The 13,104-nt window shown below is 44.1% G+C and overlaps 8 protein-coding genes across 9 annotated transcripts; 5 read left to right on the top strand and 3 right to left on the bottom strand.

Annotated features, from left to right (window-relative positions):
• Positions 1-630: 630 nt before the first annotated feature.
• Positions 631-2,622, bottom strand: LOC108039873 (protein painting of fourth). Of its 2 annotated transcripts, XM_017117028.1 has the most exons (5): positions 2,540-2,622; positions 2,138-2,486; positions 1,183-2,067; positions 913-1,119; positions 631-856 (listed from the first exon to the last, which is right to left on the bottom strand). In XM_017117028.1, exons 2-5 carry the CDS (start codon positions 2,433-2,435, stop codon positions 708-710), a joined length of 1,539 nt encoding a protein of 512 aa, XP_016972517.1. In that variant the 5' UTR covers positions 2,436-2,486; positions 2,540-2,622; the 3' UTR covers positions 631-707. The 2 variants fall into 2 exon arrangements, with proteins under 2 accessions (XP_016972517.1, XP_016972518.1); XM_017117029.1 differs by having other exon boundaries at positions 631-829; positions 2,138-2,602.
• A 469-nt stretch (positions 2,623-3,091) lies between these two features.
• LOC108039905 lies at positions 3,092-3,984 on the top strand. The gene is made up of 3 exons (XM_017117077.1): positions 3,092-3,200; positions 3,262-3,621; positions 3,676-3,984. The coding sequence occupies exons 1-3, from the start codon at positions 3,121-3,123 to the stop codon at positions 3,881-3,883; spliced, it is 648 nt and encodes a 215-aa protein (XP_016972566.1). The 5' UTR covers positions 3,092-3,120; the 3' UTR covers positions 3,884-3,984.
• Positions 3,972-6,248, top strand: LOC108039904 (RNA-binding protein 28). The gene is made up of 3 exons (XM_017117076.2): positions 3,972-5,196; positions 5,254-5,509; positions 5,568-6,248. The coding sequence occupies exons 1-3, from the start codon at positions 4,073-4,075 to the stop codon at positions 6,174-6,176; spliced, it is 1,989 nt and encodes a 662-aa protein (XP_016972565.1). The 5' UTR covers positions 3,972-4,072; the 3' UTR covers positions 6,177-6,248.
• Positions 6,249-6,356: 108 nt separating this feature from the next.
• On the top strand, positions 6,357-6,938 carry LOC108039789. The gene is made up of 2 exons (XM_017116873.1): positions 6,357-6,470; positions 6,529-6,938. Exons 1-2 carry the CDS (start codon positions 6,412-6,414, stop codon positions 6,914-6,916), a joined length of 447 nt encoding a protein of 148 aa, XP_016972362.1. The 5' UTR covers positions 6,357-6,411; the 3' UTR covers positions 6,917-6,938.
• Positions 6,933-7,990, bottom strand: LOC108039787 (NADH dehydrogenase [ubiquinone] 1 alpha subcomplex subunit 8). Its single transcript, XM_017116872.2, has 5 exons — positions 7,915-7,990; positions 7,688-7,851; positions 7,336-7,511; positions 7,185-7,275; positions 6,933-7,131 (listed from the first exon to the last, which is right to left on the bottom strand). Exons 2-5 carry the CDS (start codon positions 7,814-7,816, stop codon positions 7,000-7,002), a joined length of 528 nt encoding a protein of 175 aa, XP_016972361.1. The 5' UTR covers positions 7,817-7,851; positions 7,915-7,990; the 3' UTR covers positions 6,933-6,999.
• A 31-nt stretch (positions 7,991-8,021) lies between these two features.
• Positions 8,022-8,861, top strand: LOC108039786. The gene has a single exon (XM_017116871.1). It carries the CDS (start codon positions 8,057-8,059, stop codon positions 8,819-8,821), a length of 765 nt encoding a protein of 254 aa, XP_016972360.1. The 5' UTR covers positions 8,022-8,056; the 3' UTR covers positions 8,822-8,861.
• A 143-nt stretch (positions 8,862-9,004) lies between these two features.
• LOC108039815 (pupal cuticle protein Edg-78E) lies at positions 9,005-9,470 on the top strand. The gene is made up of 2 exons (XM_017116903.1): positions 9,005-9,089; positions 9,153-9,470. The coding sequence occupies exons 1-2, from the start codon at positions 9,078-9,080 to the stop codon at positions 9,420-9,422; spliced, it is 282 nt and encodes a 93-aa protein (XP_016972392.1). The 5' UTR covers positions 9,005-9,077; the 3' UTR covers positions 9,423-9,470.
• Positions 9,471-11,750: 2,280 nt separating this feature from the next.
• LOC108039806 (isochorismatase domain-containing protein 1) lies at positions 11,751-12,735 on the bottom strand. The gene is made up of 3 exons (XM_017116891.2): positions 12,529-12,735; positions 12,247-12,456; positions 11,751-12,111 (listed from the first exon to the last, which is right to left on the bottom strand). The coding sequence occupies exons 1-3, from the start codon at positions 12,649-12,651 to the stop codon at positions 11,818-11,820; spliced, it is 627 nt and encodes a 208-aa protein (XP_016972380.1). The 5' UTR covers positions 12,652-12,735; the 3' UTR covers positions 11,751-11,817.
• Positions 12,736-13,104: the final 369 nt, after the last annotated feature.

Here is a 13,104-nt window from a genome sequence, read left to right as displayed (position 1 = left end):
AATTGTAAATTGAGCGATCAGCATGTGAAACAGGTGCCTTATCAAATACTTTTGTTGTTGTGTAAATAAAATCAGCCTTAAATATAATGAAATAGTTTATAACATTCCGCATTCTAACGACGAAAACCGATCAGAAGTCATATCATAGCAGAAGTTCTTTATGTAGCCAACTGTTTTGGTAATGACAAATTGCGATATTAAATTTAACGAGCCATATGCAAAGAATTGGAGAGAACCAAACAAAAATTTATACTGAGCATTGAACGTACTTTAGTTTAGAATTAATTGTTAATGTGTGCACATGGGACATGAACTTCCGAGAGTTCCTACAGCTGTGCAACAATTTGGCAACTGTAAATGTTTTAAGTTTTAAGTTTATGAAACAATACGTGACTTGACTTGACCATATATAAACTAATATAAAAATCATCATCGAGTACATATGATTATTATATAAGTGATATTTAAGACAGTCCCTTAAGCGATATTTGTTCGGGTTTAATATTTAAAACCGAAATATTATTTATCTTACGTATTATTATGTGTAATTTTATTTTGTATACCATAAATGTACGCTGAAATGAGAGAAACTGAACAAAACAGAAAAGATAACAAATAAACAAACAGAAGTCCAATAAAAAATAAACAAAATTATTATTGATAGAGTCGCCTACGACGAGTAATTTGGTAGACGTAAGCATGACAACTTAAGGATCGCACTCCAGTTGAGCGTAGAGCTCCTCGAGTCTGTCATCCTTGTCTGGTGATGCCCTCGAATCCTCATACTTGTCAGCAGTCTGCTTGGCACTCTTGCGTCGTCTGAAGGGACCTGAAAACATCCAGCCAAAACAGGTTGCTGAGTAAGATACGGAAGGACGTGAGGCAAAGGACACTATTCGACAGATAATATACTTTTGACTTTCTTCCGTCTATCGTCTAGAGGCTGCGGGGTTAGCTTTTCAGCCAGTTCTTGATCGGCAGTGCCATTATCGGGAATCCCCAAATAGGCACACTCCGTTTTGATGTCGCGCATTAGGTGGATCGCATTGGATCCTAGTATACAAGCTGATGGATTCGCGCACGGCTCTGTTTTCGGCGTAAGATCAGATATAAATAAATCTGTAAATGGAAGAGAAAAGTAAATCTCATTTGATGGCTTAAAATCTTTCATCTCCAACATACCTCCTAAGGTGATCTGTTTGACTTGCAAGTTCTTTATGATAGCACCGTATTCGGCCATCTGACGCTTGAGCTTTTGTATCTCCCTCTCTTGTTCGCTCATCTTGTCCTTCGGCTTGCTCTTGCCCTTGCCGTCGCCACTGGAGTCAGAGCAGTTGTCGCTGTCGCTGATGATGATCGACTCCACGGGCGGTGGTGTTATTACCTTGCAGTCGGCGTTGTCATCGTCGGCGCTTGGCGAGGGCATCCTCTGATGGCAGCTGTTACAATTCACTGTGGGCATGCCTGCGCGCTTCCGAAGCCTCCGGTACCGGACCATAAGAGTCCGGCTATTAAGTGGAGAGTCAACCAGCTCCTTGAACGCCTCCATTGTCTGGTCAGGCGACGCGTATCGAACGAAGGCATAACGAGCGCGCTTCTCTCGCTTCAGCACTCCGATGTCCACCCGCAGGGCGTGGGCGAAGTAGGCCTTGATGGCCGAGGTGGTCATATTGAAGGGTATGTTGCTCACGTACAACGAGCAAGGATCAATAAACTCGGCCTGCTCCTCATCGGAGAAGGGCTTGAGCTCGGCCTGCAAAAACCCGGTGCCGAAGCGCACCTTGTTGATATCACGAATGGTGGCCTCGACATCGGCTCCGGCCCTCAGGTGCACTAGACAGTAGCGCGGAGCCACGCAGACGGGCAGGACTACGTCACGAATCTCTTTCGATATCCCGGCCAGCATGGGAGCAGTGATATCGGGGTCTGGAAACCGAATAAGCAGCACCACGGCTGAGGGTGACTGACCCGGCTTGTTCGTTAACTCGCGCTCTAGGGCTAGGGCCTTCAAAGTGTGCTCGCGGCGGCGTTTGGCCACTTCCCGCCGGGACATCTTGGTAGTTCCGGCTGGTGGACATTGACAAAAAGGCTTATTAAGATCTGGGATTCAGACAAACGTCACTCAATGACAGCTCACGTTTCTTGTTATCACTGGTACTGTTTTCCAGCTCCGCATCGTTCTCGGAAGTTGGCCCATCGGCGGCCGAGTTCCATGGCATCAGTTGGCTCCCAGCGGGAGTCGTCTCGAACATATAAGACTCCAGAGGAGGAGTGCATCCGTTGCCCGTGTACGGGGCCACATGCTTGCCCAGCATGGTTATCTGGTTACCATCGCCCGGCGATGGCTCCTTGGCCTTGTCCCGAGCCTCGGTGTTATCCATCCGCTTCGCATCCGGACCGTCACCGGTTTCCAGGGCCGCGCGTTTTGAATCCATTAATGTTATCAAAAATATAAATAATACCCGACCTATACAATGTGTTCCTATCTAAAATTGGAAAAAACACTGATGTGCGTTTACTAGCTGTGTTGTTTACCTACTGAATAAACTCGAAGGAATCGAAAACAAAGTTAGGTAGAAGTCCGAATCTAAATTCCTAGCACCTATGACCGGACGATCCGACAACGCCGTCATACAGCTGAGTATATTGCCAGACTACGTTTTCGCGCAACTCATAGCTAGGGTATTCCATTCACGATTGAAAAAAGTTTAAAAAAATTGCATTAATTTGAGGAATACCACAAAATGTTCCAAGTTTAATTTTTAAGCAGCTTGTTTAATTGTTTTCGATGTTTGTTAATATATGAAACCATTCCTAACAAAAACTATACCATTATATTGCATTTTTCCTACACTATTCTAGCAGAAAAAAAACTGAGGCGCTAATACCACCCCGTTATATAATAAATAAAACAAAGAACATTTGAAAATGAACTATCTTTCCCTTGAAAACAGCCGCCAATCTTCAAAATAAGAAAGCAGTGAGCCGCTCGAAAAGCATTTTGCAGTAAGCAGTGCCCAGTTTCGGTCAGGAAAAAAACAGCAGCTATCCGGCAACGCCAGCGCCAGCTGATATTGTGGCTGGACTGCTTTCCAAAAACATATGTAACAGCAAAACAAAATGTGTGCGGCTCTCCTACGAAGTGTTAAATTGGTAAATTTAAGGCCAATTACGGCTATATCGCATTACCAGAGTCTGCAGTGAGTGATTATCTGTTTATATCTTTACAAACTGACCTAATAATAATACCTCTCCATTCAGCACAAGTAATTCGCTTTGCAAGTGGCGGAATGTGGGCTCCGGCGAAGTTGAAAGGAAGCTCTTGTCCGGCGACAGTCTTCCGGATAACTATAAGCTGATCTACCGGGCGCCCATCGAGAGCTATGTGACCTGGACGAAGAATATGTCCACCGCAACGACTTCGATTCTGGGCTTGGTGGCTGCCTATCACTGGGCCACCACCATGAATTTCGTAAATACGGTCCAAAAAATGGACATTGCTATACTGGTGTCCCAGGAATCTGATCTGTACTACTTTCTAACGGGATTTGTTCTTATTAATCTGGCGATACGCGCTTTCGTGGCGAAATATCCCTTAAGGATTTACAAGAGCTCGGAAAAGTACGTTGGAATGATGAAATCTAAATTTGTATTCTACATTTCACTTTTTTTTAGGTATGTGGCTGTCTATGGCTCCCAACTGCCTCTGGGAACTGTGAAGCACTATTTCGAAAGAGGACAAATAGCTGAATACAAAAATTTTTTAAATCCCTGGAGACATATTATGTACAAACTTGGGGACCGCTCCTCCATGCTGCTAGTTGACTACTTTAAGACGCCCTCAGAGTTCCACCAGTTATTTGAGACCAAACAAGAGACTTAGTTTTGTATTTCCATATGAAAGTTGTTAAAATTAATGTTTTAAAAACGATTTTTGTAGAATATTTTGTAAACAAACGGGCAGCGTTGCCATATAACAGCTCAGAGTGTTGGTAAACTGAATTCGGCAAAGTTATCGAAGTGCTGCCACCGCTAAGTCGATACCAAAACAATTGAAATCTCCACGTGCGAAATGGAGCTTAAAAAAATGAAACCTCTAAAGGATGAAGAGGCGGAATCCCCGCCAGAAACGGCGGCCGGAGAGCAGGCCCGGAAGCGCCGCAATCCATTTAATACACAGCGCCTGAAGGAGGAGAAAGAGCGGCGCCAAAAGAAGCGGGCGCGCCTCATCGTGCGCAACATCAGCTACAAATCTACGGAGGACTCTATGCGGGAGCACTTCGGACAATGGGGCACACTGGAGGACGTTCACATCCTTAAGCGCGGCGATGGAAAGCTGGTGGGCTGCGCATTTGTCCAATACGAGTCCATTAACCAGGCCACCAAGGCGATTCTGCATTCCAATGGAAAGGAGCTGCTGGGACGAAAGGTATTCGTCGACTGGGCCCTGGGCAAGGATGAGTATGTGGCCAAGAACCCCAAGGACGAGGAGCCGGATGAGAAGAAACCAAAGGTGGAGGTTAAAGAGGAAAGCGGCGACGAGAAGGAAGTCAAGGAGGAAAGTGACGAAGAAGCTGGAGACGAAAAGGGCGAGTCCGAGGAGGATTCTGATGCGGAATCTAATGAAGATGAAGAGGACGACGAAGAATCTGAAGGCGAAAACGAGGACGACGATCAAAAAGAAGACAAAGATGAATTAAAATCCAAATTAAACATCGAAAATGTCAAAAAGGAGAAGCAAATCTCCAACGATGTCCAACAAGGCTGCACAGTCTTTATTAAGAACGTTCCCTTCGATGCCGATGATGCGGATTTGCGGAAGGTGTGCCGCAAGTTTGGTTTGGTCAACTATGCCATCATCAATCGACAGGCGGTTTCTGGCCACTCCAAAGGCACTGCTTTTGTTAAATTTAAGGCCAAGGAGTCGGCAGATCTCTGCCTGCAAGCAGGCACGGAGTTTAAGCTAATGGATGAAGTCCTGGATCCTCATCCTGCCCTGAGTCGAGAGGAAATGAAGACGAAGCAGACGCAAGACAGCAAAAAAGATGACGCCAAGGACTCCCGAAATCTGTACTTAGCCAGAGAAGGTCTTATCATGTCTGGAGCAAAGGCAGCCGATGGGGTTTCCGCTTCAGATATGGCTAAGCGCCATGAACTGGAGCAGGTGAAGACACAGGTGCTCAAGAACTTGAATCGGTAAAATTAAAAGACATCTTAGTAGGTAAATTTCTAACCAAATGAATGGTATTCTAGGTTTGTGTCCCGCAACCGTTTGTCCATCCACAATCTCCCCCAAAACTACGACAACGATAAGCTGAAACAAATGGCTCAGACCTACACAGGTTTCCGGCCCCACGAATGCCGAGTTATGCGGGAACAAAAGGTTACTCCGGAGCATCCGCAGGGCAAGTCCAAGGGCTTTGGTTTTCTCTCCTTCGACACGCATCAGAGAGCTCTGACAGCACTGCGGAAACTAAACAACAATCCTAGTATATTTGGACCCCAGAATGTAAGTTATTTAGTGGTGGAATCTCTCGCAACCAATACATCTTCAACTTATCTTTTAGCGTCCCATTGTGGCCTTCAGTATAGAGGATCGCGCCGTTCACAAAATCAAAGAAAAGCGCACGGAGCGCTCCAAGCAAAACAATCCTACATACCAGAATAAGCAACAGCAGCGCAAGGACCGACGCCAGCAGAAGCGTAATGGCCAAAAGGACAAGCCCCCGGTTCCCCAGACAGACAACAAAGCCAAACTGCAGAAACACATCAAGAAACTGGAGGCATCGCGAGCAGCCAAAGTCGAGGGAAAAGCCACCGAGAAGAAGCAGGCCAGTGATGTCCAGAGCGACTACGTGGGCACGGCAGCAAAGCCAGGAACCTCGCTGAAGATGAGATCCAAAAAGAAGATTGTTGAACAGGCAAAGGAGCACTTGAAGAAGGTGAAGACCGAGAAGCGCAAGCAGAAGAACAAGAAGATAAGGGAATCGCATCTGGCAGAACGCAAAGCTAATAATCGGCCTAAGCAGGGACGCAAGAAGGAAAAGGATGATCTGCGACCCTTAATTAATAAGTACAAGAACATGATTAGTGGAAATCAAGAAGGCGGCGGCGTCAAGGGAGTCGAGGGAGGTAAAATTAAGAAACCGAAGCGTACCAAGTGGTACAAGGAGTAAAGTTCCCTTCCCTAGGTTAAGAATTGTCCTTATAGCAATAAAACTATAAATGAAAAAACCAAACCAGGTAAACTGGGACTTTTTCCTAGGATTACGGAGGGAACATCTGCTTTTAACTATGATTCTACCTGCCAAATCGGGTATATATAATTGGCGGAGTGGACCAAGCTCTTCAGTATTGCCTAGCAGTGCCTGTGAAGCGTTACGTTCGCACTAAAATAAATATATCTCAAAGATGGCTCCTCGGGAGAAAATCGAATTCGTGATAGTTCGCCTAGCCTATGTGCCGTACATGTAAGTACTCTATAGAGTTCGAAAAGAATCGGCAACTTATTAGGGATTCTTTCCACAGTCATCCGCTGTATCCACGCATCAGCTACCAGATCAGAAAACATCCTCCCACAGGATCGATCATCCAAGTTCGCGATTGGTTCGAGCATGTTATGATGAGGGAGCGTTCCAAACTTCCTCCAGATGTCAACATACGCTACGCTGAGTGGCGTATCATCACCGGGGACGTGGAACTCTTCCAAGTGCAGGGATGTCGCTTCGACAAGATCATGCTGGTGCTGGGAGAGGAAAATATATCGTGGGTTTTCTATCAGAACATGCCGCTACATCGCCGTATCGAGGGCAGCGCCTGCTTCCCCGTCAGCTACTGCGGCTGCTGCCTGAATAACCAGTACCTGGACATTATGGCCAAGATCAAGCAAACTGTGTCGAGAAAGAAAATACGATGAAATAAATACATTCGAGTACTAATGGAAACAAGAGTTTATGTTAAGATGAACGCTTTCAAATTTCACTAGGCGCTAGCAGCTGTCTATTCCAGCCAGTGGAAGCGGGAGCCGTACTTGGCTGGTGGCTTGGGGTAATCCTCGGGCAGACCGGGGGTGGCATCGGGATAGGAGACCTTCTCCTCCTTCTTGGGAGCTTCGCGAGCTGATTTAATAACCTGGAAACAGGAGGGTTTATAATGGGTTTAAGAGGAGGCTATAAGAAACTCACCTTGGCCCGCGAGAAGTAGCCATAGGAAGGACGATCCCAGTCAAAGTTATCCTTGATGCACTTATCAAACACTCCCTGCGTATTGCGGCAGCTAAAACATGGTTGAACTTTACTTATAGTGCTTGAAATCTTTAAAATTGTGGGTTCTTACTGTGAAAAGGCCATGGTTCCGCTGCTTTTGTCAAGGCAGGTGGCGTACTGCATGAACTCCTCATGGCAGGTCTTCTTCACCTTGCGGAAAAAGTCCAGGGCGCAGCTGGTCACCGCCTTGCCCTCCGCCAAACAGGCCCGCGGATCATCCAACTCCTGCCGGCATAGCATAAACTCCTGAAATTACATGGAAAACAAACGTAAACAAACCGAGGAAGTTGCGTTTTGAGGTTAGGTTATATAACTTAAGTGGAAGGATTTGGCTATCTCCCCGGCAGATAGCTCCATTAGCAGCTACGTTTCGGCTGAGGATTACTTTTGGGAGTATTCTGGGAAAATCTGGATGTACTAACATTGTTGACCTGCTCGCATTGCTTGCCCAAATGAAAGGCACCAGCACGCAGAGCCGCCGACGAAAGATTCAGCTCCTGGACGTCGAGCTCCGACTCCTCGGGCAGTGTTGTGTTGTTGGTAATGACCATTGTAGCTTTGCTGTCCTGTCTGTTCAACAAAAAACCTGCAAAGGGTTTTAAAACTAATGAAAATCTTGAAAATTGTTAAATTCTGTGCCCAAATTTACGTTTGCCTACAACACAACAGCTGATTTTGTTTCAGGGCTGCACAAATACAGTTGCCAGTCAATCTTATCGATAGTTCAAAAATCAAACAAAGTCGTCGATAGCAGGCTCTCAAATTGAAATTTAAAAATACAAGCTACGAAAATGATTTCTTTAATTTTATATATTTGTATATTTTATACCGCTGCTGCTGCGCGCAATTTAAAAGTAGTTAAGTATGAGAACTCGGTTGACACCATCGTTAAGGACCTCGTCGACAACTGGCAGTCGCCACTTGTTTACCTGAAAAGTCGCGGCTACCTGCCAAAGGATCTGCAGAATGCGCCCGAACTGGATTTTCAGCAGTTGCAGGGGAATTTAGTCCCGGATCTGCCCATAAAAGATTTATTTGCCTTCAACAAGGACTCCAAACGGGACGTGGAACTTAAAAACGAAGTGAAAACTATAGATCAGCGCGCAGCTCGATCCCTCGATGATCCCAAGGAACTCGATTTGAAAAGGATGTTCCAATCGTTGTTCTCCTCAAACGACAAGGCTGCCTCCGAGGAGATTAAATCCAAGCTGGGTGTATCCTGGGACATGAATGCCCTGAAATCCTCTGCCCGCCTGGGAGCCAAGAAATTTCTCGACAAGTTTAACAGCAAGCGGAATCAGGTGGAAAACGTTGTCTTAAATGAAGCTAAAGATGCCGCAGTTTCCTATGAAGGAGCCCACAAATTGGAGGTCCTGGTGCCGTCCCACATCCTGGAAAAGAAAAGTAACGAATCGATGGACAAGTCTGCTTATAATAAACCAAACTTTCTTAAAGGCGTAGCTAAAATTTTGAGCAATCCAGAGATAAGGATCAAGGATTGGGACACCAAGCCTGCCCAAGAAAGCGTTCATAAAGGACCGGAAATGGGAAAGTGAAATTATAATTTGTTGATTAAATGTTCATGTAGTTCCAAAATGGGTTTGGCCAAAGCATAGTTAATTAATTGGGTGAGGGCGGCCTGGCGGTGCCAGTAGCAGAGGCGATTGAGCCGCCGTAAATTTGATATTCATGGCTGTCTGGTTAATCTCAGTCATTAGCAGATGCGATTGAAACCCGTTTAGTGGTCTAGGCAACTTTGGAGTGGTATAAAAGGCCGCTGGTCATTGTTTCACATCAAGTAGCTGCTCCAAAATGCTGAAATACGTGAGTTTAACGGATTAAAATCTAACCGTTGGATATATTAGTTGACCAATCTCCCATCTTCAGACCCTTATATTTGCCCTTCTGGTGGTTTTGGCCAGCTGCACTGAAGACGACTTCCAAGCTGTGCTCCTGAAGTCGGAGAATCACCAGAATCTAAACGGAGCTGGGGCATTCCAGCACGAGATCGGCGTCAGCAATGGCATCCAGGTAAAAGCCCATGGCGATGTGAATGGAATACAGGGCGAATACTTTTTGCCCGGCGAAGATGGCAAGCAAATCCGCGTGACGTACACAGCAGATGCAACCGGCTTTCATCCGAATGTCGAGAAGTGATCGCGTGACCTTGACTACATAATATAAAATATAGATATACTTACAAAACGGCTGTTTGTCATAATTCGTTTGATTATTGAAGTGTGTGGTCGCAATTAAACGTTTTTGGCATTGTGATCCACATGTTTTATGACTTCACGGGCATTTAGAGAATCATCAAGAGGTATCCCACTGTGAAATCGGATTTCTGTAAGAAAAGTTATGGGCTTTTGAACACAGATATTTAGAGAATTAAACCACAATCATTTTGAGGTATGCCACTTTGAGATCGGATGTCTGTAAGAAAAGTTATGGGCTTAGAAGTGCAGGATTTGGGACACTTTTCTGCAAAGCCATTTTTCGAAAATTTGGAAAGGGGTAACATCATTAAAATGACGGAAAATCGACCCCAAAATAGAACAAAAACTGAAAACACAGATTTTTAGAAAATTAAACCACAATCATTTTGAGGTATGCCACATTAAAATCGGATATCTGTAAGAAAAGTTATGGGCTTAAAAGTGCAGTTTTTGGACACTTTTCCACAAAGCCATTTTTCGAAAATTTGGAAAGGGGTAACATCATTAAAATGACGGAAAATCGACCCCAAAATACAAAACAAACTTAAAATGCAGATTTTTAGAGAATTAAACCAAAATCATTCTGAGGTATGCCACTTTGAAATCGGATGTCTGTAAGAAAAGTTATGGCCTTAGAAATGCAGGATTTGGGTCACTTTTCTGCAAAGCCATTTTTCGAAAATTTGGAAAGGGGTAACATCATTAAAATGACGGAAAATCGACCCCAAAATAGAACAAAAACTGAAAACACAGATTTTTAGAAAATTAAACCACAATCATTTTGAGGTATGCCACTTTGAGATCGGATGTCTGTAAGAAAAGTTATGGGCTTAGAAGTGCAGGATTTGGGACACTTTTCTGCAAAGCCATTTTTCGAAAATTTGGAAAGGGGTAACATCATTAAAATGACGGAAAATCGACCCCAAAATAGAACAAAAACTGAAAACACAGATTTTTAGAAAATTAAACCACAATCATTTTGAGGTATGCCACATTAAAATCGGATATCTGTAAGAAAAGTTATGGGCTTAAAAGTGCAGTTTTTGGACACTTTTCCACAAAGCCATTTTTCGAAAATTTGGAAAGGGGTAACATCATTAAAATGACGGAAAATCGACCCCAAAATACAAAACAAACTGAAAATGCAGATTTTTAGAGAATTAAACCAAAATCATTTTGAGGTATGCCACTTTGAAATCGGATGTCTGTAAGAAAAGTTATGGGCTTAGAAGTGCAGGATTTGGGACACTTTTCTGCAAAGCCATTTTTCGAAAATTTGAAAAGGGGTAACAAAATACAAAAAAAATGGAAAACACAGATTTTTAGAAAATTAAACCACAATCATTTTGAGGTATGCCACTTTGAAATCGGATGTCTGTAAGAAAAGTTATGGGCTTAAAAGTGCAGTTTTTGGACACTTTTCCACAAAGCCATTTTTCGAAAATTTGGAAAGGGGTAACATCATTAAAATGACGGAAAATCGACCCCAAAATACAAAACAAACTGAAAATGCAGATTTTTAGAGAATTAAACCAAAATCATTTTGAGGTATGCCACTTTGAAATCGGATGTCTGTAAGAAAAGTTATGGCCTTAGAAATGCAGGATTTGGGACACTTTTCTGCAAAGCCATTACAAGTGCAGGTTTTTGGATCTTTTTGTGCTAAGCCATTTTTCGAAAACCGAAGGAGGGACAGCCCGACAGCCCACTCCTTCGACTACTTCAGGGGCGATTCTCAAGGAGCTGTCTTACATCGATGCCCATTCGCAGAGGGAGGACCATCGGCCCTTTCATCGCAACTCGCACCCACGTCCTGTTCATCATTATCCCGGGCATCCAGTGCATCCTCAGCCAGTGCGTTCGCATCCAACGGTTAGTATGCACGTCCATCGTCTTCACTGAGCACTCGAATGGGTAATATTCCGGCCAGTACGTCGCTGATTTCCCATTGCCGTTCCCTGTTCAACAAATAAAAGGTTACGACGCAACACTCAGCCTTATAATCAATGGAGGGTGGCGCCTGTACATAAAATACGCATTGTCATCCGCATAATAAGGACCCCGACGGAAATGGTCCAAAGGTGGAGGGACCCAGCGGAAGGGAGCCCATTCGAGGCTATTGTTAAATGGCAAATTCAAATATGGACTCGCCCATTGTGCGGGACCATTGGAATATGTTACGGAAATGACAACTTAAATGGGTGCCGCTCCCATTATGCCCATTATCCGCTTCCCCCTCGCCATCCTTTATCCTTGAAAAACACTTTTCTTCATGATGGTTATATAAATGCAATTGGCATCCCCACATACAGCTATATATGACAAGAGGAGCACCCTCACAGCTTGGCACTGCCCACTGGCTGCCCGTTCCCGTTGCGCGTGAGTTCCATGTCCACCGAGGGCTGGTTCACCAGTTTCCGGACCACATCGAACTTGGGGTTGTTCTTGTCCCGAACCAAGTCGAAAATGACGCTTTCGCTGGTGGTGATCACACATCCCGCTTGGCGGAGACGGTCCAGAGCCAAATCTCGATCTTGGTTCAACCTGGAGGAGCAGCAGTCCGCCACTATGTACACGTTGATATTCTGCTCCAAGAGATCTATAGCGGTTTGCTCTACGCAAATGTGGGACTGTGGGAAGAAAAATTGAGATGTAATTAAAGTATACCTGATTTGTTTAACATGTATAGCATTTTGCGGAAAACTGATTTCATCTTAAATTTTTAGTGGGTGTCTTAAAATCTCTTTTTAAAAATCCCAACTCACCTCCAGACCATACAAAACCACATCCTCCGGCTTGTCACTGAAAATATCCTTTATCACAGCCTTGACTTCGGGAGTAACCATGCTGAAGAGGGTTTTTCCGGAGACCAGCTTTGCATGGCTCACATCCAATTGTCCCACGGTTTTACCCAGTTTTTCCGGATAATGTTCGGTGACGATCAGTGGAACATCCAGAGCTTTACCCGCCTTGGTCTGAAATCGATTAGGCGTTAATCTCAGAGGTTTTAGATAAGAGATTAATATCAAAATCAAAGTTCAACCTACAAGTTTGTCGACATTCTTGATCATGTTGTCGAAAAGCGGCATGGCGGGCCGGAATTTCTCCTGAATGTCGCACAGTAGGAAGAGAGTTTTCTTCGGGTTCAAGTGACAGCGTCTCAGGGCCATTTTGTCGTGTATTATTTAATAATTTAGGCTTTCAAAATACGCAATTTGCACCTGCTAATTAAACTGATTGTAACAGCTGTTCGGTACCAGGGGTACAGCAAAAGTGAAACGGTTATATGATCGTCTGCCTGCTATGGGCAATGGTGTTATCGATTACACTACAACCGGTTCGATTTCTCTCGGCCGCTATGACCGTTAATTTAAAATTGCTTGTTGTTCTCCATTTAAATTTCGAACTATTTAAAATTGTTGTTTTAAAACAAAAATATTTTCGTATTAAACGGATTATGCAGTATGGATTATATAACTAAAAATTAAAACAAATTTTGCGGTCCTCTATAAATAATTGTTAAGAATAAATATATGAAGAAAATGTTGTAAGGTAAACACTTATGTATTTAAAGACTACGACTACAGAGATTTGCTGCACCAATCCTGTTGAAGCCCGAAGAT

The sequence above is a fragment of the Drosophila rhopaloa genome, unplaced genomic scaffold (genome assembly GCF_018152115.1).
Source record: "Drosophila rhopaloa isolate 14029-0021.01 unplaced genomic scaffold, ASM1815211v1 contig_115, whole genome shotgun sequence".
NCBI lineage: Eukaryota > Metazoa > Arthropoda > Insecta > Diptera > Drosophilidae > Drosophila > Drosophila rhopaloa.
This window is presented reverse-complemented; position numbering and strand designations above follow the sequence as displayed.

What these genes read in the sequence shown, in the direction of transcription:
- LOC108039904 (XM_017117076.2), top strand. Translation starts at nt 4,073, where the DNA reads ATGGAGCTTAAAAAAATGAAACCTCTAAAGGATGAAGAGGCGGAATCC. An exon ending in GTGCTCAAGAACTTGAATCG is followed by an intron (nt 5,197 to 5,253) that starts GTAAAATTAAAA and finishes ATGGTATTCTAG; the next exon opens with GTTTGTGTCCCGCAACCGTT. An exon ending in GTATATTTGGACCCCAGAAT is followed by an intron (nt 5,510 to 5,567) that starts GTAAGTTATTTA and finishes CTTATCTTTTAG; the next exon opens with CGTCCCATTGTGGCCTTCAG.
- LOC108039789 (XM_017116873.1), top strand. Translation starts at nt 6,412, where the DNA reads ATGGCTCCTCGGGAGAAAATCGAATTCGTGATAGTTCGCCTAGCCTAT. An exon ending in CTAGCCTATGTGCCGTACAT is followed by an intron (nt 6,471 to 6,528) that starts GTAAGTACTCTA and finishes TTCTTTCCACAG; the next exon opens with TCATCCGCTGTATCCACGCA.
- LOC108039905 (XM_017117077.1), top strand. Translation starts at nt 3,121, where the DNA reads ATGTGTGCGGCTCTCCTACGAAGTGTTAAATTGGTAAATTTAAGGCCA. An exon ending in TCGCATTACCAGAGTCTGCA is followed by an intron (nt 3,201 to 3,261) that starts GTGAGTGATTAT and finishes CTCTCCATTCAG; the next exon opens with CACAAGTAATTCGCTTTGCA. An exon ending in ATTTACAAGAGCTCGGAAAA is followed by an intron (nt 3,622 to 3,675) that starts GTACGTTGGAAT and finishes ACTTTTTTTTAG; the next exon opens with GTATGTGGCTGTCTATGGCT.
- LOC108039786 (XM_017116871.1), top strand. Translation starts at nt 8,057, where the DNA reads ATGATTTCTTTAATTTTATATATTTGTATATTTTATACCGCTGCTGCT.
- LOC108039787 (XM_017116872.2), bottom strand. Translation starts at nt 7,816, where the DNA reads ATGGTCATTACCAACAACACAACACTGCCCGAGGAGTCGGAGCTCGAC. An exon ending in GGAACCATGGCCTTTTCACA is followed by an intron (nt 7,276 to 7,335) that starts GTAAGAACCCAC and finishes ACCATGTTTTAG; the next exon opens with CTGCCGCAATACGCAGGGAG. An exon ending in GCTACTTCTCGCGGGCCAAG is followed by an intron (nt 7,132 to 7,184) that starts GTGAGTTTCTTA and finishes TCCTGTTTCCAG; the next exon opens with GTTATTAAATCAGCTCGCGA.
- LOC108039873 (XM_017117028.1), bottom strand. Translation starts at nt 2,435, where the DNA reads ATGGATTCAAAACGCGCGGCCCTGGAAACCGGTGACGGTCCGGATGCG. An exon ending in CAAACAGATCACCTTAGGAG is followed by an intron (nt 1,120 to 1,182) that starts GTATGTTGGAGA and finishes TTCCATTTACAG; the next exon opens with ATTTATTTATATCTGATCTT. An exon ending in TAGACGGAAGAAAGTCAAAA is followed by an intron (nt 857 to 912) that starts GTATATTATCTG and finishes TATCTTACTCAG; the next exon opens with CAACCTGTTTTGGCTGGATG.
- LOC108039806 (XM_017116891.2), bottom strand. Translation starts at nt 12,651, where the DNA reads ATGGCCCTGAGACGCTGTCACTTGAACCCGAAGAAAACTCTCTTCCTA. An exon ending in TCAAGAATGTCGACAAACTT is followed by an intron (nt 12,457 to 12,528) that starts GTAGGTTGAACT and finishes AATCGATTTCAG; the next exon opens with ACCAAGGCGGGTAAAGCTCT. An exon ending in TGGTTTTGTATGGTCTGGAG is followed by an intron (nt 12,112 to 12,246) that starts GTGAGTTGGGAT and finishes TTCTTCCCACAG; the next exon opens with TCCCACATTTGCGTAGAGCA.